Genomic DNA, 27,621 nt, shown 5'->3' with positions numbered 1-27,621 from the left:
CTATGACAAGCATGCCGGAGCACATAGACCACTGCTCTCAGGCGCACAGGTACGACCTTGGCCTGGCTGCTGTCCGGAAACAAGAGCTGCCCTGGCATGTCATGGGACCAGAGATCCTGGAATCTTCAGGAGCTTTCATGACAGGGCCCGTGTTTTAAATCCACTCTTTATTTAAAAGACAGTAAAGGGTTACAACCAGCCTACAGACAGGAAAGGGTTACCATTAGTCTATACATAACCCGTGACAAAGATCAATGAAGACAACACACAAGGCACCCGTCTGTCAGATCAAGGGGCTGACTTCCTACATGAGGCAAAGGGACACAGCAGCACCCAGTGACATTCTGCTGTTCTGCCTAAGTGCCCAGCACCTAGGGCAAAGAGACTCAGATGCCTAAATCCGCCTGTACCTCAGCATAGCTAGGAGTCTGGATCCCAGGAGGCCTAGGACCGGCCATTTTAGACCCATCCAATATATATCCACCTGGGACACACCCCTGCAATACCCAGACCCAGGCAGCAAGCCAGCTGCAGCCTGTCGTCTGAGGACTGCTGTCTTCCCTGCAGGATGGTGGGAAGCCCATACTGCCCTCCTGGAACTTCAGGTGTCTGGAATGGAGTGGTCCATGGTGTGGTGAAGCAGCAATGGAGACAACCTAGACAGGGCAATAGTGACAGTGACTGAAACCATAGCTGTTCTTCCTTTATCCTTACCCTAGCCTGTTCACCCCAGAGCTGCATTGATTCCCCACTTCTAAGGACCTCACGTCATGAGAAGCTACCACGGAGCTTATGAAGGGTCAAAGATAGAGTAGCCCAGACCTGTGCTCTGGGTCAGCACCAAGGCTGCCAGGGCACGGGATGGGGACAGGGGCAGGAGCGGGGCGGGGGCGGGGACGGGGCGGGGGCGGGGACGGGGACGGGGGCGGGGAGAGTGCGGAGGTGGGGTATTAGAGCCTTACTTTTTGATCATATGCTCGTAAATCACAGTGGGGATGATGGTCAGTGTGATAACATTTCCAGCTGTGGTCAGAATCTCGATAATCTTTTTGTCCTAGAGGAGGAAAGTGCTTGGTCATCCTGGGTACCAGGGATACAGGGATAGCACTGCAGCCCAACTGGTAGGTTAGTATGGCTATGGCTGGAGGACACCATGCACACCTCACACTTGCCTGCAGCAGCTGCTGCCGAGGACCCTGGACATCTCAGGTGGGGTACCATTCCTCTCATCTGAAAATTGCCAGGGTCATAGAAGCGTGACACTGGCCTCCCATTCCTCGGAGGCCAGCCAGTCATATAGACCTGATGGCACTGTCTCACAAACGTGATTCTTAGGCCCCTCCCAACTTTGCTGGGCCCAGTCACACTTGGGCTCCAGTGGGAGACACTAGATTCACCTGTATGCACAGGCTCCTGTGGGCTCACCAGCCTGAAGTCCTCTCCCCACCTCACTGACTAGTAAGGCAAGCCCGAGAAGCTGCTTAGATCATGAAGAGAATAACAGACGACCTCCATGCAAATAATGTCCAGCGGTTGAATGACTACACTGTGGTGATGAAGCCCCTGGTCCCTGCTCAGGCCCTGGTGACCATCATTGTGCATTTATAAGGAATCTGGTTCTGTATTTGAGGAAGAGATGCTTCAGAGGACTACTGATGGTCACAGACTTTGAGATCAGATGACTGATCTCAAAAAGTGTAAGTACCAGACACTGCTCACGAGCACAGGCCTGGTGCCTAAGGGTCTCATGGTACCACAGGTAGGCAGAGTAACCTGTAAATTCCCCTTGATGCTTCGGGCCATCTGTGCAGCTGTAAGACCCACAACCAAGCATGGCTACGCATAGCATTGTGACTGAATTGGTAGCTTTTCAAAACTGCTCACGAGTGGCATTACGACACTCGGATTTTCAAGCCCAGACTGTGGTGGCCTTTTGCTTGGTATGCTGATCGCAGAGAAATGAGAGAGGAGGCACGGGGGGGGGGGGGGAGGAATCTCAGATGCAGAAGAGTTTCCTGAGCACAGCAGCACAGGCCACCAGAATAAGCCTCCACAGAAGGTGAGGGGAGACTGCCCCCAAGGAAGCAGACACACGATAGGAGTGGCTTGTGGCCACTATGGGGTCACGAGGTGGAGAAGCACAGCCGCTGTAGAGCAGCACGAGGTCAGGACTGGGTCGCTTTCATCTGTCCATGGCTCAGACCACACACCTCACCTCTGCCCGTTCCCAGAAGTCACCCATCTTTCCAGATCTATAGCATGTGCCTAAAGCCATGCGCACCTTCTCGCTTCGTAAAGATATAATTCATCTGCCCTCCCCGAAGAGTAAGCCGAGGTCGGAAATGGATTTCTAAGTCAGTATTTTAGAGGAGACACCATTACTGACTGTGATCAGCATCCACAGAGAAGTGCCACAAGGAGGAGGAGGAGGAAGAGGAGGAAGAGGAAAAGAAGGAAGAGGAGAAAGAAGAGGAAGAAGAGGAGGAAGAGGAAGAGGAGGATGAAGAGGAGGAGGAAGAGGAGGAAGAGGAAGGAGAAGGAGGAAGAGGGGGAAGAGGAGGAGGAGGATGAAGAGGAGGAGAAGGAGGAAGAAGAGGATGAAGAGGAAGAGGAGGAGGAGGAGGAAGAGGAGGAAGAAGAAGAGGAAGAGGAAGAAGAGGAGGAGGAGGAAGAGGAAGAAGAGGAGGAGGTGGTAGTGGTGATGTCTTTGTGGCCAGCAGCCAGAACAAATTCTTTTTTTTTTTTTTTTTGGTTCTTTTTTTTCGGAGCTGGGGATTGAACCCAGGGCCTTGCGCTTCCTAGGCAAGCGCTCTACCACTGAGCTAAATCCCCAACCTAGAACAAATTCTTACTAGGCATCTACTCATTCTGATTAACATTGCTCAGAGCTGCACACATGAAGTCATACTGAAGCCTGCATCAAGCTTAGGATGGGGAAGTTGAGGCTCCGGCAGGTTTCACAGATTATGCAGACAGGAGCTGTCCCACCCTCATCATCTCAACGGTGCCAACATTTCCTGACAGAAATGAACACCTGACAGAGGTACACCACCGCCTACCTTTAGCCCAATGACGTTCTGTCCGTTCACCTCACACACGTAGTGGTTCGTTAGAAGTCCATTGCGGGCTGCAGAGCTTCCCTTGACCACAGAGACAATCTTCCCCTTTTTGATGAAGAAGCCAACTTGACCTGAGCTGTCTTTGTGCATGGTGACAGTCCGCTGGAACGGCCTGGTAAAGAGTGACAGTAAGCTGGGTGTTCGGGTGTGGCTGGGCCAGGCAGGGAGGATGCTGGGGACTGGACACTGACCTGTCCCGTACAACCATGACGATCTTCTCTGCTGATGCCTTCTTCAATGCTTTCTGAGCTTTGTGTGTGCTCCACCCAGCACAGTCACAGCCATCGATCTGCAGGATCTGGTCCCCAAAGCGCAATCCCACAAGGGATGCTGGGGTGTTGGCCTGGACCAGCTGCACAAAGAGCCCCTGGAAGGCAGGACCCAGAGTCAGCCACCCTCCTCTATGATCTTCTTTCCCCATATCCTGTGAGCTTATAGTGTAGTGGAACCCAAGATCTGTAAGGGATACACAGGTTACCCCTATTTTCCTGGAAGAGGAAACACAGCAGACCACACAGAGTAAGCTGAATCACAATTTCAGCACCATGATCAATTCTCCCTAAAGATGTCTGGCTGCTTTTCTCTACAGTCATCAGGAAGCCAGACCCACAGGAATTAGGGCACAGGAAAAGGGGGTGAGGATAGGGGACTCTTGAGTGGCAGGAGTCTTGTATGGGACTGATCCCTGCAGCAACAAGGCACAATCTCGAGGCCTCAGATATTAAGACGCCTTTTCAGAATCTTCTTTGCTGTGAACAGAGGCTCTCTGAGTCCTGGAAGAGGAGGCCCCTACATACTAATGCCATCTCAGGCTGCTGGGTGGCTGTCCCAAAGGGGAACTTGTATTCCTGGGGCTGTGACAGGGCTATCTAGCACCAGAGGAGCACAGTCTCCTGCAGGGACTCCACTCCAGACATTGCTTACCTTGTCAACAGCCTGCAGACGCAGTCCAGTCTTGCCCCGCTCATCCTTGCACAGGTGGATCTCTCGCACACCAGGCTTGATCTCTGCACGCAGGACACCTAGGTCGTTCCCAGATACTGGCGCTGTCACCTGGCCAGGTCCAGGGCTAGTGACCACCATCTGCAGGCACAGTAGTGGGAGTGGGGGTCATCCAAGCACTAGGGCCCATGCCTTGAGGGTCACTGAGTTCTAGGTAGGGATGAGTAAAGTGGACTGAAACTCCCTGAGTTCCCCTCTTACACACTTGGCAGAGGCTGAGAGAAAATGGAGCTCGATGAAACTTGTAGAGAGCATCAAAATCCACACCCCTAAACATGAGAGGAGGGAGAGAGGAAGCTGGGTTCAGGGAGGGGTCACTGTATTTTCCAAGGGAAATTAATATCAAGAAAAGACGCACTTAGATTTCACTTTTTAAAAAAAAGCCATTTTCACAGTAAATAGTGAGCTGTCAAAGGTGGATGACAGGGCTAGTTTTGACTTTGTCTTGGACAAAATAATCTGATTCAAAACTTAAAATGAACAAAAGTCCCCTCCTATGGATATCCAAAAGCTGCCCAGTCTCACCAGACACTGGACTGGACAATCTGGCCAGTGCAATGAGGCAAGAAAACAGAAAAGATCACACAGGATGGAAAGATACAATCGCTCCTGTTGACGCCATGATCGTCCACTAGAATGTCTGCAGAAATCTAAAACTCCTAACTATAAGTGAAATACAAACATTCCTCAAGGTCTAGAATTCATTGTCAGCATACGAAAATCAACTGTGCTGGGATGGGGACCTCACACCTGTAGTCTTCTTTTCTTTTTTTTTTTTTCTTTTTTTTTTTTTCTTTTTTTTTTTCCAGAGCTGGGGACCGAACCCAGGGCCTTGCGCTTGCTAGGCAAGCGCTCTACCACTGAGCTAAATCCCCAACCCCCACACCTGTAGTCTTAACTACCAATGAGGCTGAGGCAAGAGGTTCACTCAAACTCAGGAGTCAAAAGTCAGCCTGAGCCACGGACTCAACTATTTATCTACACCCTGACCAACCTCCCCCCAAAAGGCAGAAAAAAAAAATGAGATATGTGTGAATCTAACGAGACATATGTAGAGACTATATACCGAAGGTGACAAAAATCTAGGATGCAGAAACGTTTCAGACCTAAGTAAACATTGTTTCCTGGTTATGCACACAGGAAGAGCTAGCAAAGCCTCGGACACAAAGGACGTTTCTATGAAGGCTCTGCGGGCTGTTTTGGATACAGGTAAGGTCCCCTAGCTTTAGGTAGAAAGACAAAGGGATGTGAGTAATGACATTTACTCAGACAAAAGACAAAATGTGAGAAACCACACAAACACACCAGGATGTCTCTTGTCACAGTATCCAAGGCTTCGGATTCTAGATACCTCAGTCAACAGCTATCTGGGAAATCCAGAGAGATCCTTACTGAGGGGAGCATGGGTGCTCTGTGGCAGAGGTCGAGGTCAGTTGGGGGTAGGGGACTATCTCAACAAGATCTACTACAGCAACGGACAGGCAGGGGCAAAAATAGGAACCATGACATAAACTGCACACTTTCCCCAAAAATCTACTCAAATTCAATTATAAAGTTAAATGTAAACAAAACCGTAGTAATTTCAGCACAATGTAAAAGAGAAAATCTTTAGGACTCAGGGCTTAGGGAAATTTTCTTTATAAAGCAAACTCAAAAGAAGTATGGGGAAAAAAAACCTTGACCTCATTAAAATTAAAAGGTTTTCCCCGCCTCTGTCAAGGAGATAACGAGCTAAACCTAAGACTCGGTGTGGTATTTACAACTCATGTATCTGACAAGGACCCCAGATTATAAAACATAACCCCTAAAGCCAACCTTTAAAAGTCCAATTAAAATGCATGAAATGGGGCTGGTGATTTGGCTCGGCCTGGAGAGTGTACAAGGTTTAATCCCCAACACCACACAAACCAGGTGTGGTTCACACCCAGAGCCCCAGCACTTGAGAGCTGGAAGCAGGAGGGTCAGAAGTTCAAGAACAGCCTGGCCAGACCTTGTCTCATGCAGTGGGGACATAATCAGATATTCCATATCACTAACCATTAGGAGAATGCAGGTGAAGACCTGTCATAACTCGTGATGATGCCAAGTGCTGGGGAGGATGTCAAGGCACTGGGTATATTTGGCACCACTGGCAGGGGAGGGGAATGCACAGACAGCCCCTCCAGAAGATAGCCTGAGAGCAGCTGCCTGTGAACACTCATTTACCACATTGTGTGATGACTGTATTCCAGCCTGCTATGTCATAAATGCCTTCGTATATAAGACTAAGAAACTGTAAAAAGGAGTAAGAAAAAAAAAGGAGTGCCAATTATGTGTGCATGGGGACCTGAATTCAGAGTCTTAGAACCCACATAAAAAGCTGGGGAACTGGGGAGACAGACAGGCAGATCCCTGCCATTCAGTACTCAGCCTGGATGAATCAATGAGCTTCAGGCCCAACGAGAGACCCTGTCTCAAAAAATAAAGATGAGAAGAGACAGAACAAGACATCGACCCTAGTCTACACCCACATGGACATATAACACAGACCTACAACATAACACATGTATACAACAACACATATACAACATCCTAATCTACACCCACATGCACATATAACACAGACCCACCACAGACCCACAACATAACCCACAACATAACACATACATACAACAACACGTATACAACATCCTAGTCTATACCCACATGCGCATATAACACAGACCCACCACAGACCCACAACATAACGCACAACATAACACATACATACAACAACATGTATACAACATCCTAGCCTACACCCACATGCACATATACCACAGATACATGACATAACACAAGCATACGACATCCCCTAAGAGTCATCGTTTCTGATGTATGCTTAGATAACATTCAGAAATGATAAAATTATTCAGACAGAAAAACAAAGTTGGGAGAACAAGGCTAGGAGTGTGGCACAGTGGTAGAACAGTTGCCCAACATCCGTGAGTTTCTGAGTACTGCCAAAGGGGGGAAGGGAGGGGGAAGAGGAAGAGGAAGGAATGAAAAAAGAGAAATTGGGCTGGAGAGATGGCTCAGCGGTTGAGAGCACTGACTGCTCTTCCAGAGGTCCTGAGTTCAAATCCCAGCAACCACATGGTGGCTCACAACCATCTGTAATGAGATCTGATGCCCTCTTCTGATGTGTATGAAGACAGCAACAGTGTACTTATATATAATAAATAAAATCTTTAAAGAGAGGGAGAGAGAGAGAGAGAGAGAGAGAGAGAGAGAGAGAAGTTGCCAGGGGCTAGGGAGGATGTAGGTGTGACCACGAAGGTGGATAGGATAGGAGGAGCGCTTTCTGAGGAGGGACGGTCCTGTCTTTAGATGGGTGAGTGACTGTCTTCATTTGAACAGGGGTAAGCTGACAGAGCTATAGACACACACTCTACTAGTGTAAGTTGTTAGTCTTGCTACTGTACTGCGGATGTGAAAGCTACACTTGATGAAATAGACAGTTTGTCTTTGCAACCTCCTAGGACCCTCTACTTAAAAACAAAAACACTTTAAACATGGAAAGTAATTACAGTGATAAAAATTGCCAAGTGTAGGGCTGGAGAGAGGCTGCTTAGCAGTGAAGACCATCTGGTGCTCTTGCAAAGGACCCAGCACCCACATGGTGGCTCACAACCTTCTGTAACTCTAGATCAAGCGATCTGACATCCTCGTCTGGCTTCCTTGGGTACCAATCACACATGTAGTACACATACATACAGGCAATCATATACATAAAAATAAAACAAATCTTTTTCAAAGGCCACCAAGGTGGGGGTGTTTAATTTCAGCACTTGGAAGGCAGAAGCAGGCAGATTTCTATGACTTTGAAGCCGTTTGGGTCTCCATAGCCAGTTCCAGGTTAGCCAAGGCTACATAGTGAGACACAGTCTTTAAAAAAAAAAAAAGTAGCAATCATAATTTAGAACAAGTACATCTGGGTCCTAATTAATGGTAGAAAGAATGTCTGGGTTGACATACACACACACACACACACACACACACACACACACACACACACACACACACACACCTTTTAAAATAGCAAGACCAGAAGGTAGGAAATTTAGTGGCCACATAAGGCAGAAGACAAATACCTACATTGTCACCATCTGGAATCTGAGACAGATTCTTCTGAACTTCTTGGCTAGAGAGGGACAGTCCCATATAACTTTCCAGTTCTGCTAGGTTTGGATACAGCTCTGATGGGAAGGAAGAGACAAGGTATCACTTGGGCTTATGCAGAGCCACCTTGGCTGGCCCAGGGCCACTCTTTTTCTGTGAAACTAGGAAAGATTACCCTGATCGCCTGATTATGTCATGTGTCCCAGGGATGCTTGCCAATGGCATGAGCCAGCTCTGCTGAAGACTTGAAGCACCTTTGTCTAGGAGCAGCCTCAGACACTGAGACCCCCCTATGCTGCTGAGGTGCTCACCTCAGCTGCTTTGACACCCATTGGAAAATTAACACAAAGCCACAGCAGGTGCAAAGACCACTAGGGCCATGACAGGGGCAGCTCAAGGAGACAGCAGAGTTCTGACAAGAGGAACAAGAGGCCCTAATTTAAGCTTCTCTCACAGAACTGACTCACGATTGCTTTGAGTTTCTTTATGGGCTATCTCAAACATCTGGTCTCCCCAAAATGGCCTGACCATCCATGCCGGCACCAGATCAGACCATTTCTGCCTCAGTAGGTCAGTTTCCCCAGGGTTTTCTCAAAGGGTGAAGGTTAATTGTATGTGAGCCCCCACTAAAGAGACAGGTGAGAAGCAGGCATTGAGAAGTGGTCAGAATACTGGGCCATAGCCTCAGAGTCAGCATAGTTCACACACCCAGAAGTGGGCCTGCCCAGCCCTGGGACCAGGAGCTCAAAAGTTCCCTTCTACGCCTGAGTGACAGGTCCAGCATTGCAGGGGTGTGTGATAGTGTTGAGGCTGTCATTGTATGAACACTGGGGTCAGGTTCACTCACCTGAGAGTGGGGGTGCAGAGGCCATCGAAGCTGGCAGAGTGGGCATCACAGTGGGCATCATGGGTGAGGCTCTGGCCTGGGCCTGAAAAAAAGAACATGAAGTCTTGCTCACCTGTGGCTTGGATCCCAGGAACTCTTGGAGCCTGGGACTCTCTGTGGCAGGGACTCTGAGCATTGAGTATGATTCTAGACTTGTGGTGGCGGTGTATCCTGGAACCCTCAAGGCTCCAGACTGTAAATGTAGCCTCTACATATATACACCAAAAGACTGCATGTGCTCCTTCACTTGGAGCGTGCTCTCAGAGCTAAACGGATGTGCTATAGCACGTAGGGTAACTGTAGCTTACAGTCAGCAACCACTAATGTTTCAAAACAGCTAGTTGAGAGGAGTTTGAGTGTTCCAACCCAAAGAACTGATATAAATCTGAAATGACGGATGTGTCAGCCGCCCTGATCTGACCAGTACAGTGTGCACACAGGTTGAAATGTCACATGTACCCCCATGATTATGTATAGCCACAAAGTGTTAATTAAAAACCAAAACTGTATTTTTTGTAATGTGGCCTCTCAGGGGCCAGGGAGATGGCTCAGTGGTCAAGAGCACTTGCTGCTCTTGCAGTGGATCTAAGTTCAGTTCCCAGCACCCACATCGCAACTGACAACCATCTACAGCTGGCGTTTCAGAGGATCTTAAGCCCTCTTCTGGCTTCTGGAGCACTGGACATGCATATACATGCATGCAGAGAAAACATGCATTTATAAAAATAAATGAATCTCTCCTTAGTGTGGTCTCTTTGGACATGCATCTTTCTGGCAGAACATCCTCTGGTGCCTGTGACCAACTATTTTCTATCCCTGGCAGCCAAAGCATGAAGGTCAACTCCCAACCAGGGAGAAAGGCTGAAATTTCCAAAGGCTTCTGGGAACATAGAGGGGGTGGGGTGGAGGAGGAAGAGGCTGCTAGAACTGAGTGTTCTGAACCCAGGCCTGGCTTTCCTGAGGAAGCTGGAGCCTGAGCTGTTCCTTCAGAGGATGAGAGAAGTGCCAGAACCCACCTCACTGCGGCTGCTTTGCCTTCCCATGTCTGCTCCCACTCCCTGGGCCTTGACTCCTGGACTTTATCCATCAGCACTGGGCCCCTGGGCTTCCCTGGAATTCCCAAGGGCTCCCAGTACCCAGACTCCTCCAAGATAAGCCTTAGTTATTAGTGTTGATCCCCAAGATCACCGTCAAATGGAGCCTGGTTCCTTACCTGGATGACTTGGCCCACCTTCAGATCCTCCAGAGATGGGTACAGGACAGACATATTGCCTCCTGAAGCACACTGCAGAATGCAGAAGGTGATCAATTGTTAGAATGCAGCTCCTGTCCTCCTGAAAAAAAGGCAGGACTGCTGCCACCTGGGTCCCACAACACACTGAGACCATCACCAGGAGTTACTATCCCATCTTAAAGATGAGAATTTACACCAACCAGTTTGTTTCTCCAGCTCATAATCGCCACCCATAAGATTCCATATTTGACTAATCCTGGACCTTAGAAACCAAATCTAATGGACCATCCAGGATGTACCTAGAAGAAAAGACAGGGTCAAGGGCCTCATTTTTCCTGCCACGTGTAAAAAGTCAGATGAACTAGTAAGGTGTCCCCATCCAGATTGGCAGACAGCATCACCCACAACCACAGGCAAGTTGGAACTTAGCACTTAAACAGAAAGGTGGGAGACTCTAGAAAACCTCTTCTTTCCCTCCTGTCTATTTCAGCTCCAGAGTCTTCCTCCTGGCAGAGGATTACTATTACTGTGGTGAAACACCATGACCAAGGCAACCTGGGGAGAAAAGCGTGGTTTCTCTCACACTTCCCTGTAACTGCCATCACCGAAAGCAGTTGTGGAATGAACCTGGAGGCAGGAGCTGATGCAGAGGCCACTTTTTGACTTGCTCTTCATGGCTTCCTCAGCCTGCTTTCTTGTAGAACCAGAATGACCATCCTAGGGTAACACCACCCACTGAGAATGTGTCCTACAGGCCTGCCTGTAACAGGCATTTTCTCAACGGAGGTCCTGTCCTCTGACTCTAGCTTGTGTCAAGTTGACACAAAAAGTAGTTGGTGCAATTGACCCTTTGTTAACTTGATAAGCACATCACTTAGGAAGTATAACCTTTCTTTTGTTTTTTCTTTTTTTCTTTTTCTTTTTTTTCTGGAGCTGGGGACTGAACCCAGGGCCTTGCACTTGCTAGGCAAATGCTCTACCACTGAGCTAAATCCCCAACCCCATAACTTTTCTTCTCTTGGTGTCCTCAAGATCTCATATTAATACTACAATCTACCCTTACAAATTCAAACATTTTAAGTCTTCAGTCTCTTTAAAAACCCAAGGTCTTTGGACTGGAGAGATGGCTCAGTGGTTAAGAGCACTGACTGCTCTTCCAGAGGTCCTGAGTTCAATTCCCAACCAAAACTTTATCACAGCTCACAACCACCTGTAATGGGATCTGATGCCTCTTCTTGTGTGTCTGAAGACAGTGACAGTGTACTCACATATATAAAATAAATAAATCTTTTTTAAAAAAGCCAAGGTCTCCTTAAAATCCAAAATATCTTTAAAAATTCAAAGTCTCTCATCTGCAGGTTCCTGTGGCATCAAAAATCCTTTCTTACTCCGAATGTTAAGAGCCGAGTGGCAGAGCTGTTGCATAGCGCTCTGGAGGCCCTGGGTTCTACGCCAGCACCACAGTCCTCCCTCCTATGAACACATAAACTGGCCACGTAATACAACACTGTTCCACGGGGAGGACGTACTGAGGGTGAAGGGGCACTGCACACACCCACACTTCATCATCCTGCATGAGATTCTGCAGACCTAAGCAAGGCACTCATCAGTGTGGCCCAACTATCGCCTCTTAAAAACATGCCATTTCCTCCCCAGGTCAAATGCCCGGGGGAAGTATGCCCTTCTAGGTTCTTCCCTTTACCTCACCCAGTCATACCTATTGCCCTTTGCTAGGAGGCAACTCCACCCTGCCTGTCACCTCCCTCTTGCTGGGCCTACGTCACAGAGTAGAGGTCACTGCCCTGTTACCCTGGGCCCTGACCCCAGAATGGACTCTGAGCTATACACCCACTTCGAACTCTTCAGTTATCCTGTGCCTTCCCTGCTCACTACCTCTACTAATGGTTAAGGTATGTCCTTCTTGCCCACATGTAATAGGAATGCTAGGAGGTGGCATAGGGAATGGATTAGGCTGTGCCATGACGATGTGAACCCAGCCCAGTGACCCTGCATGACCTACAGGCACCTACGGCATTCTCATGAGTCATTTCTCCCTCTGTACCTGCTGCCAAACCCAAGTTCTCCTTAACTCCCATCCCCACCATCCCTCTTGTGTATCACCAAGTCCCCTCCCACCCATATCCGTGCCACACAGACCTGTCTGCCCATCATTACTGACACAGCACTCCTAAACAGGCCATGACCTCTTTCTCTGCTCTTCAGACAGTACCCACCAGGCCTTTTAAGCATGAAGGTAGGATGTTGTGGTTTTGCTTAAAGGCCTCTGTCTCTTGGAGAGAGGAGCTGATGCAGAGGTCATGGAGGCGTGCTACTTACTGGCTTGCTCTTTGTGGCTTGCCTCAGTCTGCATCCTTGGAGAGCCCAGGACACCAGTCCAGAGTGGTTAACGTCCACAATGAGATGGGCCCGCCCATATGAATGACTAAGAAAATGCTCTACAGGCTTGCCTGGAGCTGGATCTCATGACAGCATTTTTTTTTTCCCCAAAAAATGGAAGGTTCCCTCCTTTCAGATGACCTCAAATTGACATAAGAACTAACCAGCACAATTGACTCCTTGCCAACCTGACATACAAACAACAACACCGTTGAGCCATTGAAGTTGATGTCTATATGCAGCTGAGGGCAGGCATAAGATAAGGCAAGGCCTGTGATTGGGCATTGAAAAAGTAAGGCGGGGACAGAGTTTTTGTAAGGCAGAAGAGAGGGGAAAAGGGGGAGAAGAACCAAGATGAAGGAGAAGGACGACCCTTTAAGGGCCACAGGTAGTTATGAATCCGTCATAAGCACACCCGCGGATCCCGGCCCGCAGCAGCTCTCTGCTCCCAAACCCCGTGGGAGAGAGACCTCACCGCCTGATCAGGTGGGCACTCCTGAGGCTGCAGAGCGGAGGAGACCACCAACACTGCCCACCCCTGCCCACATCCCTGGCCCAAGAGGCAACTGTATAAGGCCTCTGGGTTCCCGTAGGGGAGGGCCCAGGAGCGGCAGGATCCCTGCGCCTGAGACACCGCCGGAACCTGAAGGAAACAGACCGGATAAACAGTTCTCTGCACCCAAATCCCGTGGGAGGGAGAGCTAAACCTTCAGAGAGGCAGACACGCCTGGGAAACCAGAAGAGACTGCACTCTGTGCACATCCAGACGCCAGAGGAAAACACCAAACGTCATCTGGAACCCTGGTGCACGGAGGCTCCCGGAAAGAGCGGCGCAGATCTTCCCAGTTGCTGCCGCCGCGGAGAGGACTTAGGCAGTACCCCATGAGCAAACTTGAGCCTTGGAACCACAGGTAGGACCAACTTTTCCCCTGCAAGAAACCTGCCTGGTGAACTCAAGACACAGGCCCACAGGAACAGCTGAAGACCTACCTGTAGAGAGGAAAAACTACACGCCCGAAAGCAGAACACTCTGTCCCCATAACTGGCTGAAAGAAAACAGGAAAACAGGTCTACAGCTCTCCTGACACACAGGCTTATAGGACAGTCTAGCCACGGTCAGAAATAGCAGAACAAAGTAACACTAGAGATAATCTGATGGCAAGAGGCAAGCGCAGGAACCCAAGCAACAGAAACCAAGACTACATGGTATCATCGGAACCCAATTCTCCCACCAAAGCAAACACGGAATATCCAAACACACCAGAAAAGCAAGATCTAGTTTCAAAATCATATTTGATCATGATGCTGGAGGACTTCAAGAAAGACATAAAGAACTCCCTTAGAGAACAAGTAGAAGCCTACAGAGAGGAATCGCAAAAATCCCTGAAAGAATTCCAGGAAAACACAATCAAACAGTTGAAGGAATTAAAAATGGAAATAGAAGCAATCAAGAAAGAACACATGGAAACAACCCTGGACATAGAAAATCAAAAGAAAAGACAAGGAGCTGTAGATACAAGCTTCACCAACAGAATACAAGAGATGGAAGAGAGAATCTCGGGAGCAGAAGATTCCATAGAAATCATTGACTCAACTGTCAAAGATAATGTAAAGCGGAAAAAGCTACTGGTCCAAAACATACAGGAAATCCAGGACTCAATGAGAAGATCAAACCTAAGGATAATAGGTATAGAAGAGAGTGAAGACTCCCAGCTCAAAGGACCAGTAAATATCTTCAACAAAATCATAGAAGAAAACTTCCCTAACCTAAAAAAAAGAGATACCCATAGGCATACAAGAAGCCTACAGAACTCCAAATAGATTGGACCAGAAAAGAAACACCTCCCGTCTCATAATTGTCAAAACACCAAACGCACAAAATAAAGAAAGAATATTAAAAGCAGTAAGGGAAAAAGGTCAAGTAACATATAAAGGCAGACCTATCAGAATCACACCAGACTTTTCGCCAGAAACTATGAAGGCCAGAAGATCCTGGACAGATGTCATACAGACCCTAAGAGAACACAAATGCCAGCCCAGGTTACTGTATCCTGCAAAACTCTCAATTAACATAGATGGAGAAACCAAGATAATCCATGACAAAACCAAATTTACACAATATCTTTCTACAAATCCAGCACTACAAAGGATAATAAAGGGTAAAGCCCAACATAAGGAGGCAAGCTATACTCTAGAAGAAGCAAGAAACTAATCGTCTTGGCAACAAAACAAAGAGAATGAAAGCACACAAACGTAACCTCACATCCAAATATAAATATAACAGGAAGCAATAATCACTATTCCTTAATATCTCTCAACATCAATGGCCTCAACTCCCCAATAAAAAGACATAGATTAACAAACTGGATACGCAATGAGGACCCTGCATTCTGCTGCCTACAGGAAACACACCTCAGAGACAAAGACAGACACTACCTCAGAGTGAAAGGCTGGAAAACAACTTTCCAAGCAAATGGTCAGAAGAAGCAAGCTGGAGTAGCCATTCTAATATCAAATAAAATCAATTTTCAATTAAAAGTCATCAAAAAAGATAAGGAAGGACACTTCATATTCATCAAAGGAAAAATCCACCAAGATGAACTCTCAATCCTCATCTTCGATTGGTTTATATACAAGTGTGCAATTTCTAGGCTTGAAAGTAAAATGATGCTATATGGTGCTGGATAGAGGAGCCTTATTTTTTATGATGGCAGCTTGCTATTTTTGTAACATGGTGATTTGGTTGAACACAATAAAGTACAGTAGTAACTGATCTCCCCCTCTTCCTGGATGAGTGAGGAGATGATTAAATGTTGATGTCAGCATCCATGAGCATATTCAGATGAGCTTCTGCTTCTGTTGAAAAGGATGCTGTGTTTGATTGTGGTCCGAAGCTTTGAAGCACTACTTGGCATCTCCTTCCTTGGAGGTCTCACTGTTTAAACATAACAGATTTGATAGCTTGTTGGTAAGGTGAGGTCCAGCTTGTCTCCACTAGGTCATCTTCATGTGAATCCGGTGGTTATACGGTTTTGTTCTAGGGATATTTCATTTTTTTAATAACGGTTTTAGCTGACATTCATGGAGAGAATGAATCCTTAGAAGTGTGCCACTAGTGAAAGGAAATCCTGTCTAGAGTATGTTTCTTTACAAAGCTGTGTCACACCATCCTTTGGGCCCTCTGCTGGAAAAGTAGAATCAAGTCTCAAATAATGCCTTTTAAATTGTATCCTCTAGTATTATAGATGTAGGACAGTACTGTATCATACCTCTGTGGATGTAAAATAGCTTGTACCTGCTTTATGATACGTAGTAGTGACCGTGCTTTATCAGAACTGTTTTTAATGATGTTGCTCAGAATGTTTTCTTTCCAGATGATGATTGAGAAGCTAATTTAAAAAAAAATGGTGCCAGGTACCACAAGAATACAGAACTGTGCTGTTTTCTCGGGTTTTGTTTTTTTACTTTTTTTTTTTTTAATGGAGTGTGCTGGATGTCTCTACAGTTTTGTTCAGATGACTGCAGAACCTGGAAAAGCTGTTGCTGCTGTTGATGCATAACACACTGCTATTATTGGTCTTTTTATATAAATATAAATATATATATATATACAGATATATAATTTGAATTTTTTGAAACTTTACCTGTGCTGTCAACTTTCGAAAAAAGTATCCCCGTTTACTGTGTTGAGTTGGCACTGTACAGAAATTAACAGCCATATTGGTCTAGAAATGTTGAACTTAAGTTTTTTCCATTTGTACAGGGGTAACACACTGTATTAAATATGTAAGGTCTTATATACGTGGGTTTGATTACAAAAACTAATAAAGTATTCTCTAAATTAAAAAAAATAAGTACAATGAGTGGAAACTATTTGTAACTAATACGGTGAAATATAAAACTAACATAGGATCTTGGAATAATTCTTCTAATATGATTAAATGGGAGGTAGAAGGGAACATTAAAATACAATGACCTTAGACCTTCTTAAATCATCCACTACCACTTATATGTGGCAGTTGTTCTGTTTTGTCCTACTAAATGAAACATAAAGTGTCATCATCAGACAAATATTCTCAGATGATAGATTCACATCACTTAAGATAAGGGTAATATTTGGGTGTATTTTCTTAACTCTATAGAAAGAATTACTTCAGTTAAAAATGTATTTGAATTTGTGTGCTACCACCTGATAATCAGGTGAGTTTAATCTGTTTATCATACTTCTCATAGGTTTTGTAGTGGATCCTGTGCAAATACTTTTACCAATGATAAGATTTTGACAAATATTATTTCTCATAGGATATTAAACAAACATTAGTATTTTCGTGCTAGGAAACCAAAGCATGTTGGCAGTGATGCAGGGCTTAATCTTGCAGAATGTTTAATCAATTTTTAAATCCAATCATTGTTTCTAAATGATCTTATCAAAAATAATAATTTCATATCCAAGAAATTCTCTAACTTAAGGACCATGGGAAGAAAGGGGGGAAATATAGGAGACAATATTGGTGGATACTCTAAATAAAGAATGTGTCATACATACCTGAAAAAAAAATGAATCCGTCATAAGGGATAGAATTTTATAGGACAAATTGTCTTATCTAGGTGGGCAGTTTACATCATTATCAATTGGTTGTGAATTTATTGGGTGGACGTTTTGTGGAATGAGAACTTAAGATATGAATCTGGTTGCTAAATTAGAAGCATATGGAGTTTTGATTTTAATGTGTTACTGGGAGTTGTGACTACAACCACAGGGGGCGGATGTTGGGAATGTGAGCAGAGTCTGCAGCAAGAGTTGCAAGAGGGCAGCTACTGCTGGGCTCAGAGAGTGGCCGGTGGCAGCGTGGAATGAAGATTGGGAGCGTAGTGGTTGAGACACTTTTCTGATTGAGATGAAAATACCCTGCAGATGCCATGTGGCCCACCGGAGCTGGCACTAGTGCGGGATGGTAGAGATTCTTTTAATATTTACTGCTGTAAGCCATAGCCTTTCCTTTCTTGCTCATCTAAGAGCATACAGTAATATTAGCATCAAAATGTAAAACGGTCCAACTTTTAAAAGTCTCCCAGTCTTTAGAAATTCAAACCCTTAAAATCTTCAGCCTTTTTAAAAAATAGTCCAAATCTCTCTAAAATCCAAAGTCTCATTAAAAGTTCAAAATCTCTTGACTGTGAGCTGCTGTAAAATCAAAATAAGTTAATACTCTTATTCCATGAGAGAAGAACTAAGGCACAGTCACAATCAAATCAAAGGAAAACCAAACCTCAGCTCACTAAATAACTCAGTGTCCAGCTTCTGGGATTCACTCACAATCTAAGGGCTCCTCCAAGGGACTTGGGTCACTTAGCCAGCTCCACCCTCTGGAGCACACACAGTTTGTTTCCAAGGTTCAGGCCAGCTCCGATCCAATGCTGCTGCTATTTTTGGCAACCATCCCATGACAGTGGCATCTCCAAAATGCTGGGGTCTTCTCTATGACTGGACTGCACGTTCACCAACAGCTTCTCTCAGACACTCATCAGGGGACTCAGGCCTGCCACACCTCGCTAGGCCGCAGCGGCTCTCCATGACCTCTGCACACCTTCCAATCCAGTACCACCTGGGGGACACTACTGTAGCACATGGTACAGCGCTAACGGCCTCTAGAACACAGCTTCAGTGTGCTGACTCTCGGGAAACAATTCCCAGACTTCTCCTCACTGATGCTGCTCTCTATTTAATCACCGTCTCTCAGCTATAGATGATTAGCATCGGTTGGGAGCTCTAGTTGGCTGGTATTGTTGTTGTTGTTGTTGTTGTTGTTTTTTATATTTTTCATTTACACTTCAAATGTCATTCTCTTTCCCGGTTTCCCATCCATAAGTCCCCTATTCCCTCCCCTTCTTCTATAAGGGTGTTCCCCCTCCCTGACCACACCCCCTTCCTGCCTCCCCACCCTGACATTCCCCTACACTGGGGGCTCCAGCTTTGCCAGGACCAAGGGCTTCTCTTCCCATTGGTGCCCAACAAGGCTGTCCTCTGCTACATATACAGCTGGAGTCATGGGTCTGTCCATGTGTAGTCTTTGGGTAGCGGTTTAGTCCCTGGGAGCTCTGGTTGGTTGGTATTGTTGTTCTTATGGAGTTGCAAACCCCTTCAGCTCCTTCACCTCCTTCAATCCTTTCTCTGACTCCTCCAACAGGGGTCCCATTCTCAGGTCAATGGTTTGCTGCAAGCATTTGCCTCTGTATTTGTCAGGCTCTGGCAGAGCCTCTCAGGAGACAGCTGTATCAGGCTCCTGTCAGCGTGCACTTCTTGATTTCATGAATATTGTCTAGTTTTGGTGGCTGTATATATATGGGCTGGATCCCCAGGCTCTGAATGACCATTCCTTCAGTCTGTGCTCCAAACTTTGTCTCCATATCCCCTCCTGTGAATATTTTGTTCCCCCTTTTAAGAAGGACTGAAGCATCCACACTTTGGTCATCCTTCTTCTTGAGCTTCATGTGGTCTGTGGAATGTATCTTGGGTAATTCGAGCTTTTGAGCTAATATACACTTAGCAGTGAGTGCATACCATGTGTGCTCTTTTGATTGGGTTACCTCACTCAGGATGATATTTTCTAGTTCCATCCATTTGCCTATGAATTTCATGAAGTCGTTGTTTTTGATAGCTGAGTAGTACTCCATTGTGTAGATATAGAGACAGGCAGGTAGATCAGTGGAATAGAATTGAAGACCCAGAAGTGAACCCACACACCTATGGTCACTTGATCTTTGACAAAGGAGCTAAAACCATCCAGTGGGAAAAAGATAGCATTTTTCACAAATGGTGCTGGCTCAACTGGAGGTCAACATGTAAAAGAATGCAAATTGACCCATTCTTTTTTTTTTTTCTTTTTTTTTTTGGAGCTGGGGACCGAACCCAGGGCCTTGCGCTCGCTAGGCAAGCGCACTACCGCTGAGCTAAATCCCCAACCCAAATTGATCTATTCTTTTTGCCCTGTACAAAGTTTCAGTCCAAGTGAATCAAGAACCTCCACATAAAACCAGATACACTCAAACTAATAGAAGAAAAAGTTGGGAAGAGCCTTGAACATATGGGCACTGTTGAAAATTTCCTGAACAGAATACCAGTGGCTTATGCTCTAAGATCAAGAATCGATGAATGGGACCTCATAAAACTGCAAAGCTTCTGTAAGGCAAAGGATACTGTCAATAGGACAAACGGCAACCAACAGATTAGGAAAAGAACCTACATCCAATAGAGGACTAATATCCAAAATATACAAAGAAATCAAGATGTTAGACTGCAGAGAGCCAAATAACCCTATTAAAAATGGGGTACAGAGCTAAACAAAGAATTCACAGCTGAGGAATATCGAATGGCTGAGAAATACCTAAAGAAATGTTCAGCATCCTTAGTCATCAGGGAAATGCAAATCCAAACCCTGAGATTTCACCTCACACCAGTGAGAATGGCTAAGATAAAAAACTCAGGTGACAACAGATGCTGGCGAGGATGTGGAGAAAGAGGAACACTCTTCCATCGTTGGTGGCATTGCAAGCTGGTACAACCACTGTGGAAATCAGTCTGGAGGTTCTTCAGAAAATTGGACATTCAACTGCCTGAGGACCCAGCTATAACACTCCTGGGCATATACCCAAAAGATGCTCCAACATATAACAAAGACACGTGCTCCACTATGTTCATAGCAGCCTTATTTATAATAGCCAGAAGTTGGAGAGAACCCAGATGCCCTTCAGCAGAGGTATGGATACAGAAAATGTGGTAAAATAATGTTTTTACTTCAGTAATTAATCACAGCAGTCTTCAGCTCCAGCTTACCAGAACCACCGATTCCTAATTCAATCTATCAAACAGCTAGGGTAGTCTTTGCTTCTCTCTGAAACCTCACAAGTCAACCCTCCATCATCTTCACTGCTTTTAGCATTATGTTCTAATCTTCCAACCTCACTGCAGCTCACCAACCTCTGAACACTCAATGGCTTTTCCAGGCCAAAGTTCCAAAGTCCTTCTACAATCCCTCCCATAACGGCATGGTAAAGTAGATCACAAGCAACATTCTACAGTCCTGGTACCATTTCTGTCTTAGTTAGGTTTATTGTTGCTGTCCTGAAACACCATGACCAAAAGCAATTTGGGGAGGAGAGGATTTATATGACTTACATATTCTGAATCACAGTCTGTTGAAGGAAGTTAAGGCAGGAACTCAAACCAAACAGGAACCTGGAGGCAGGAGCCGATGCAGAAGCCATAGAGCACTGCTTACTGGCTTGCTCCTCGTGGCTTACTCAGCCTGCTTTCTTACAGCACTCAGAACCACCAGACCAGGATTGGTCCCAGGCACAATGGGAAGGACCTCCACACAACCACTAATTTAAGGAAATGCTCTACAGGCTTGGCTACAGCCAGATCTTAAAGAGGTATTTTCTCAGTTGAGGGTCCCTCCTTTCAGATGACTCTAGCTTCTGTCGAGTTGACATAAACCTAACCAGCACACACACCAGTAGCTCCTGTGGAACCTCGCCCGTATTTCCTGAAATGGCCCACAAGGTCTCCCTGAACCTTCCCTGGAATGGAATTGGTGACCCCAGGACCAGATGTAAAGAAGTTGTATTTGACCTTGCGGAATACACACCGATTTGCTGCTTAAATACAAAGTTGAAAGTGCTACATTTAACAGATTCCTGAAAAACAGGAAGAAGCTTTGGCAATTGAAGGTTCAGAACAGCTGGAGACTCCAGTGTGCATGGTTCCACCTCTTTCATTGCCTCTTTCACCAAGGCCACTTTCATCGGAATTGAGTTCCAATAAATTTGCAAGTTTTGTTTATTTATTGACTGGTTAGTTTTTCTTTTTTTTTTTTTTTCTTTTTTTTTGGAGCTGGGGACCGAACCCAGGGCCTTCCTTGCGCTTGCTAGGCAAGTGCTCTACCACTGAGCTAAATCCCCAATCGATTGGTTAGTTTTTCAAGACAGTTTCTCCTTGTAGCCTTGGCTGTTGTGTTCCAACAGATTTCTGTTTGCAAATTTTCTCTCTCTCTCTCTCTCTCTCTCTCTCTCTCTCTCTCTCTCTCTCTCTTCCTCTCTCTCTCTCCATCCATCCATCTCCATCCATCCATCCATGGTTTTTTGGGACAGAGTTTTTCCTTGTAGCCCTGGCTGTCCTGGAACCCACTCTATAGACCAGGCTGGTCTTGAACTCAGAGATCTGCCTGCCTCTGCCTCCCAAGTGCTGGGATTAAAGACGTGCACAACCACCCCCAAACAAACCTGCTTTTTCTTTTGTTTGCAGTTTTGACCTTGCTCCCCAGCTCCACATCTTTCCATGTCCTGCCTCAACCCCTACTTTCAGCAGGGAGATGCTTTAAGGTAATGGAATGAATCTCACTCCAGTCTCTCAGCCTTGGAGTACTGCTCTCCCTGTCTAGCACACTGTCGGAGTCACAACCTCTGCTCCTTGTCTAGTTCATGCCTGATAATTCTCAAGTCTAAAGTAAGAGGACTTTCTCATAGGACTCCTGATCTGATTTGTGCGCCCTGTAGTGCTCCCCCATGTCCTTACTCCCACGGATCCACGGGTCTTCTAGTTAATTCTACTTGTCTAGCTGTTTTGTTAGACTGGGAGTCCCAAGGGGGCCTTCTCATTGGCTGCAGAACTCCTCAAATGCTATGCATAGAGGAGAATGCAATAATATGTCGGAGGTAATATATTTGGCCCTTCCACTTCTCACCTAGTAAAGCAAAATTCTGGTATTTCAAGACCATGCCCTCCTTAGGAGTAGAATCAAACACCAGAGGACTAAATGCACCTTATGTCTTAATCTTGGGTAGTTCCTTAAATAGAAATTGTCAGATCATAGACCTGCCCCTTTAAGATGATCACTCTATGGGAGCAGACCCTTCAGCCTGATTTATGCTCCTAGCCAGAACCTGACTCCTCTGTGTTCTCTGTTACATAGTCTATCCTCTATTAAATCATGTGCTGTGGCACTTCCTGCAACTCTCTGAAAGGATATAAAGTTCAAATATTTTTTTCTGACACGACCCCCTCTTCCCTGTTCTGTCTATGATGGAACTCTCTCTTTTAATGAAGTTCCTCTCTATGTTTTAAAGGGAAACCTCTCCTGTCCTTAAAGACCCCATTCATGTTGTCTCTGATAGAAGACATCATCTCTTCCTAATGCTTTCCCCTGTCAAGTTATGATCATGGCTCCTGTGGTCTCGAGGCTCTTTCCCCTAGTTTATTCTTGAAAGGTATCTCTCTCTCTCTCTCTCTCTCTCTCTCTCTCTCTCTCTCTCTCTCTCTCTCTCTCTGTGTGTGTGTGTGTGTGTGTGTGTGTGTGTGTGTGAGCTCCTTTCCTAAACTAACCAATCAACCCGCCCACTCATGTACTTCAGCCCCTCTCATCTGACATGAACGCATGAAAAAAAATCTGAAAATAAAAGGTCCACTTCTAATTTGTACTGAAAAATATAGGTAGCATGGTCAGGACTCCTTCCTTGATGGGCTTGCACTTGCTTTCTCACAACTCACGTACCCAACCAGCCTTTTGCTGATTCTGTTGCCTGTCTGTCTGGTTGCTGGAACAGCTGCAGTTCCTTGTCTGAGGCTAGCCTTTCGGGGCAGAAATGAGGATCCTAAGACAAGAATTTCCTATGGGCAGGAAGTATACGATTCTAACCTCCTTTTAGATCAGATACAGGAAAAGACCCCTTCACCTGGCCTGCCCTACAATGTTCAACCTCCTGGAGACTTTTAGCCTTGAAGTAACCCTCAGCAGCTACCATCTACCAAATTATGCTTTGCCACCAGTATGCACTGTACAGATATGAACCTAAGAGGCCACCTGTATTCTTTTTTTCTAACAGCACAGCAAAGGAGCAGATGCGTTTCGCAACTGCCCTTTGAGAGAAAACCGGCTCAGAGACCCACTTCCTGGAACACTTTCATCATTGTCTTTATAAGAAATGGTGCATATTCTTTTACTGCAAACTTCCCTGTCTTCACTGCAAGGCATCCTTGCCTGGGCAGTAACTCAAGATGAATCCCAACCCGTTTCTTTCCTTTAAAAAACGAGAGCACGTGGGCCCAGACGCTGCACTCTTCATGCACTGAGTAACCGGGAGAGACCAATTGTCCAGCACCCATCCCCGATACATTCCCGTGTCATACGGTTCCACGACCCCCAAGCCGCCTACACTCCCCATCCTAAGGCTCAGAACTTAGCCGGAAGCTGCGTCTCCGCTCGTGGTCTTTAACGCCTGCGCAGAAATCCTGCTCAGTGGCGTGTGGTGCGTACAACGCATGTGCAACAAGTCTATTTGCGCGTGCGGGGCGCGCGCGGGATGTCGGGGTGGGGCTTGTGTTCCCAGGATTCCCCACGGCTGCGGAGTCACCTTCTCAGCCTTCCCCCGGAGTTCTAGACTGTCCCTGCGCCCAGCTTCAGGTTTTCCCTCCTCATGCAAGCCTAAAGAAACTTCGGGTCTGTGGTTCTTCCGAGGGCCCCTTGTGGGTCTCGGCTCGTCAGACCCTTTGGCTTACTAGGCACTGAGGCGGCAATGGGTGGAAGAAGAGAGCAAAGTCGACACTCCGCCCCACTGCTCTGCTCGTTCCAAAAAGGAGATATCCTCTCCCTTTGATTTAGAAGCGCCTCCAAGTCCTTAGGTGTTGCTTCTGGTGTCATGCTCTCAGAATTCTGGCATGGTACTTGACGTGCCCTGGTTGAAAATGCGGGTGCACCGACCACCAGTGCTGGAACCATGGGGCGTCTGCTGCCTAGGAAGTGGACTTGGCTGAGGGATCACTTCCTAGGGAAAATTAGACCCAATTGCCCTTTATGAGGGACTCAGGCAATGGATTCCATGGGATGCAGGTGAAAAGCTGAAAAATCAAGGAAACCTCCAGGAGGGAGAAGACCCGCCTGTGGCCATGAAGGATGGAATGCTTAAGCCAGTGAGAGTAGTGTTATATCCCTGGATAGGGAGGTACAGGCATAAATCCCACCAGCTTTTTGGATATCTTTTACCTTCAGGAGACTACCTTGAAGTTTTCCCAAATCTTGACTGCAGCCCCATCAAATACACGTATGAACTGAGCCAGAAATCTGGGATTTACCCTCAGACCCTGCCTTTACCTGTTGGTGAAATCATATCTAGCTCTTACATCAGAATTAATCTCAGACTTCAACATGACTTTAAACATTTCATGACTGACCCCTGGTGGACGTGCCTCTGTCCTTACCCCCACTTACTCACTGCATTCCCTTCATTTCAAATAGCTTGCCGATTCTAAAACTCAGCTTGCTAATCTATGCCTTCACGCCTTGGCACTGCTGTTCCCTCTGCCTTAAATGCCACCCGCAGTTCATGTGGTGAATTGTTCAGTTCTAAGCCTGCCCCTAAATCCTACACCCACACAACCCCCAAGGATCTTTGTAATGACTAGTCATTATTCATTCCACACAGATTTAGGAAGTACCTACTGTGAGCCAGGCCTTTTGCATTTCCTAGATTGCAATTCCACCATTGCTTTCCCTGTCATCCTCACTAGCTGGTGTGAATCGCCCTGTGTCTCCATAAAGTAACAGGAGAAAAAAAAAAAAAAAAAAAAAAAACGACATAAGGAAGAGAAGCCTGAAAACCTAGTGTGTAGGTAGGTAGTAGCTATTTCCTCGGAATTGAAACAACATTCTCTCCTAGAAGGGAGTGGGAGGCTTGAGACTCAGGAACCTAAGGGAGCATAGAAGACTCTGAGGAGCTCAGAAAGCTGGTTCACAGAGCCCTCCCCAGGGTTATGTAAGCAGTGAACAATTGTGAGGGCAGAGAAGGTTCTTCTGGAGAGCTTTTCGCAGTCATCACCGATGCTAGGTGAACTGCTTGAGTCACACAGCTGACATGGACTATTTTATTTTGGTTCAGCAGTTCTCAAGTGGGTTTCAACCCCTTTTGGGTTGAATGACCCTTTCATAGGGGTCACCTAAGACCATCAGAAAGCATATATTTACATTATGATTCACAACAGTAGCAAATTTAAAGTTATGAAGTAGCAACAAAAAAAATTATGGTTGGGGGGTCATCACTACAACACGAGGAACTGTAGTAAAAGTCACAGCATTAGGAAGGTTGAGAACCACTGTCTTGGTTGGTCTGTCATTGGTTGTCTGAGGTGAATAGATGTTTGTACACATCTCCCCAGATATGTCACCTGACACCTAGATACACATTCTTCCAATTACCACCTGTAGAAAGTCTCTTAACGAAAAACTAAGTGTAGGAAGGGAAACTTCAGCCCTAATGGAGTACAAATAGAGTGACAACGAAAGAGTTTGCTCAGTTCCTGCAAGTAGTTGACTTCTCTTAAGGGAACCCATCCAGTCCTTGCTCCCAGCAACTTCCCTTCCCAAAATATCTTTCGATTTCCATCCCAGAGCGTTCTACATTTCTCATTATTGTTAGCAGTCAGGCCCTGGGGAATCAACAGGGCTGGAAAGGGGCCCATTAGCCCCCATCTATGAACTTAAAGAATGAGAACACTTTGTTCCAAACTGCTGGAGCTCTGGGACTCCCACTTGTTCCTGTGGACAACTCATCTATCCTTCAGAAAACAGAAGCGTGGGTTGATGTGATGGGGTAATAGCTTCTGTAAGGCCAAATTAGCCCAGGGATCTGGTGAATAGGCGAGGAGGAGGCTGTTGCTAAGCCACAAGCAAGTACCTCCTCCTTCCAGGGCTGTACTGTACCAGAGGGAACAGGACTCAGGAGATTCTGTTCTCCCAATGAAGGTCCAGGGGAGACAGAGCAGAAGCCAGGGCTTTAGAGCAGCTCAACCTACCGTCTGCCTCTGACTGTGAGAATGGGCTAGGTTCTATGACATTTATTTTGTAATGACAGTAAAATAACATTTCCTTTCAGCACAGAGTTATCCAGGCATGAGACGGCCATTTAAATGAGTTATACATGGAGACCATTTAGCACAGTGCCTAGCATAAATAGGCAACTCCATAGCTGTCTGCTCACCCACTTCTGACCACCTCCTAAGTCCAGGTACTGTTTTGGATGGCCATGGTAAGAAGTGAACAAAATTAATCACTCTTTGATGTAGGGACTTTGTAGTGAAGAGCTGGATTAAAAAGCCCCAAGGTTTTGTGGGCTGTGTCAGTGGTGGAAAGAGATGAAGTGGGATGGAGAGTTGAGGGGGCAGTAGGATTAGGGGAGCCTTGCTGTGGAGGAGAGAGACATTTCAGTAAAAGCTTAAAGAACTGGGTGGGCAAGAACATTCCAGGGAGATAGGTCCACTGCACAGACTCTGGGGTGAGCATGCCCTCAGTGTTCAGAGGACTTTGAAGGAGGAAACCAGAGAAGACAGGAGAGGCTCAGATCCTGGAGGGCTCATAGGTCTTGGTGAGAATTTTGGCCCTTCTTGAGTGAGAGAAACTAGGGAAGTCTGAGCATCAGAGAGCCATAGCCTTCAGGGCCTTCTGGCCAATGAATGTAGGATAGATTAAAGGCAAGGGTAGGAGATAGAACAGTACAGAAAATCATACATCCTTCAAACCCTGCCTGGGATCAGAAAAGGAAAAGCTTTGTTCTCATGTCATTCCAAGAGTGAAGCAAATTAAAAGGCTACCTAGAAGTCCTAGAAGACAGGACAAAGGAGGAAAAGAGATTGGTTGTGAGCAGGTCTTGTTCAGTTCCTTTATCCCAGCCAATACAGACTGTCCTTACCTGCTGGCTCCCCACTCTGTGCCCTTCTCCAGCTACTGCAGCCTCCTGGGGTGTGCTGGTGGCCTGTGTCCCAGTTGAGTTCCTGCTCTGGGAAGGGTGGTGCCTGT

At 46.2% G+C, this 27,621-nt stretch overlaps 1 protein-coding gene across 1 annotated transcript; it reads right to left on the bottom strand.

Annotated features, from left to right (window-relative positions):
* Nucleotides 1-150: 150 nt before the first annotated feature.
* On the bottom strand, nt 151-27,572 carry Sdcbp2 (syndecan binding protein 2). Its single transcript, NM_001025692.1, is given in 9 exon segments — nt 151-656; nt 963-1,054; nt 3,060-3,231; nt 3,311-3,486; nt 4,044-4,202; nt 8,238-8,338; nt 9,109-9,190; nt 10,361-10,432; nt 27,515-27,572. Coding segments are annotated over 8 exon segments (891 nt in total). The 5' UTR covers nt 10,415-10,432; nt 27,515-27,572; the 3' UTR covers nt 151-601.
* Nucleotides 27,573-27,621: the final 49 nt, after the last annotated feature.

Source organism: Rattus norvegicus, chromosome 3 (assembly GCF_021556685.1).
Source record: "Rattus norvegicus strain SHRSP/BbbUtx chromosome 3, alternate assembly SHRSP_T2T, whole genome shotgun sequence".
Lineage (NCBI taxonomy): Eukaryota > Metazoa > Chordata > Mammalia > Rodentia > Muridae > Rattus > Rattus norvegicus.
The sequence above is the reverse complement of the archived record's forward strand: the minus strand, read 5'-3'. Positions and strand labels throughout refer to the sequence as shown.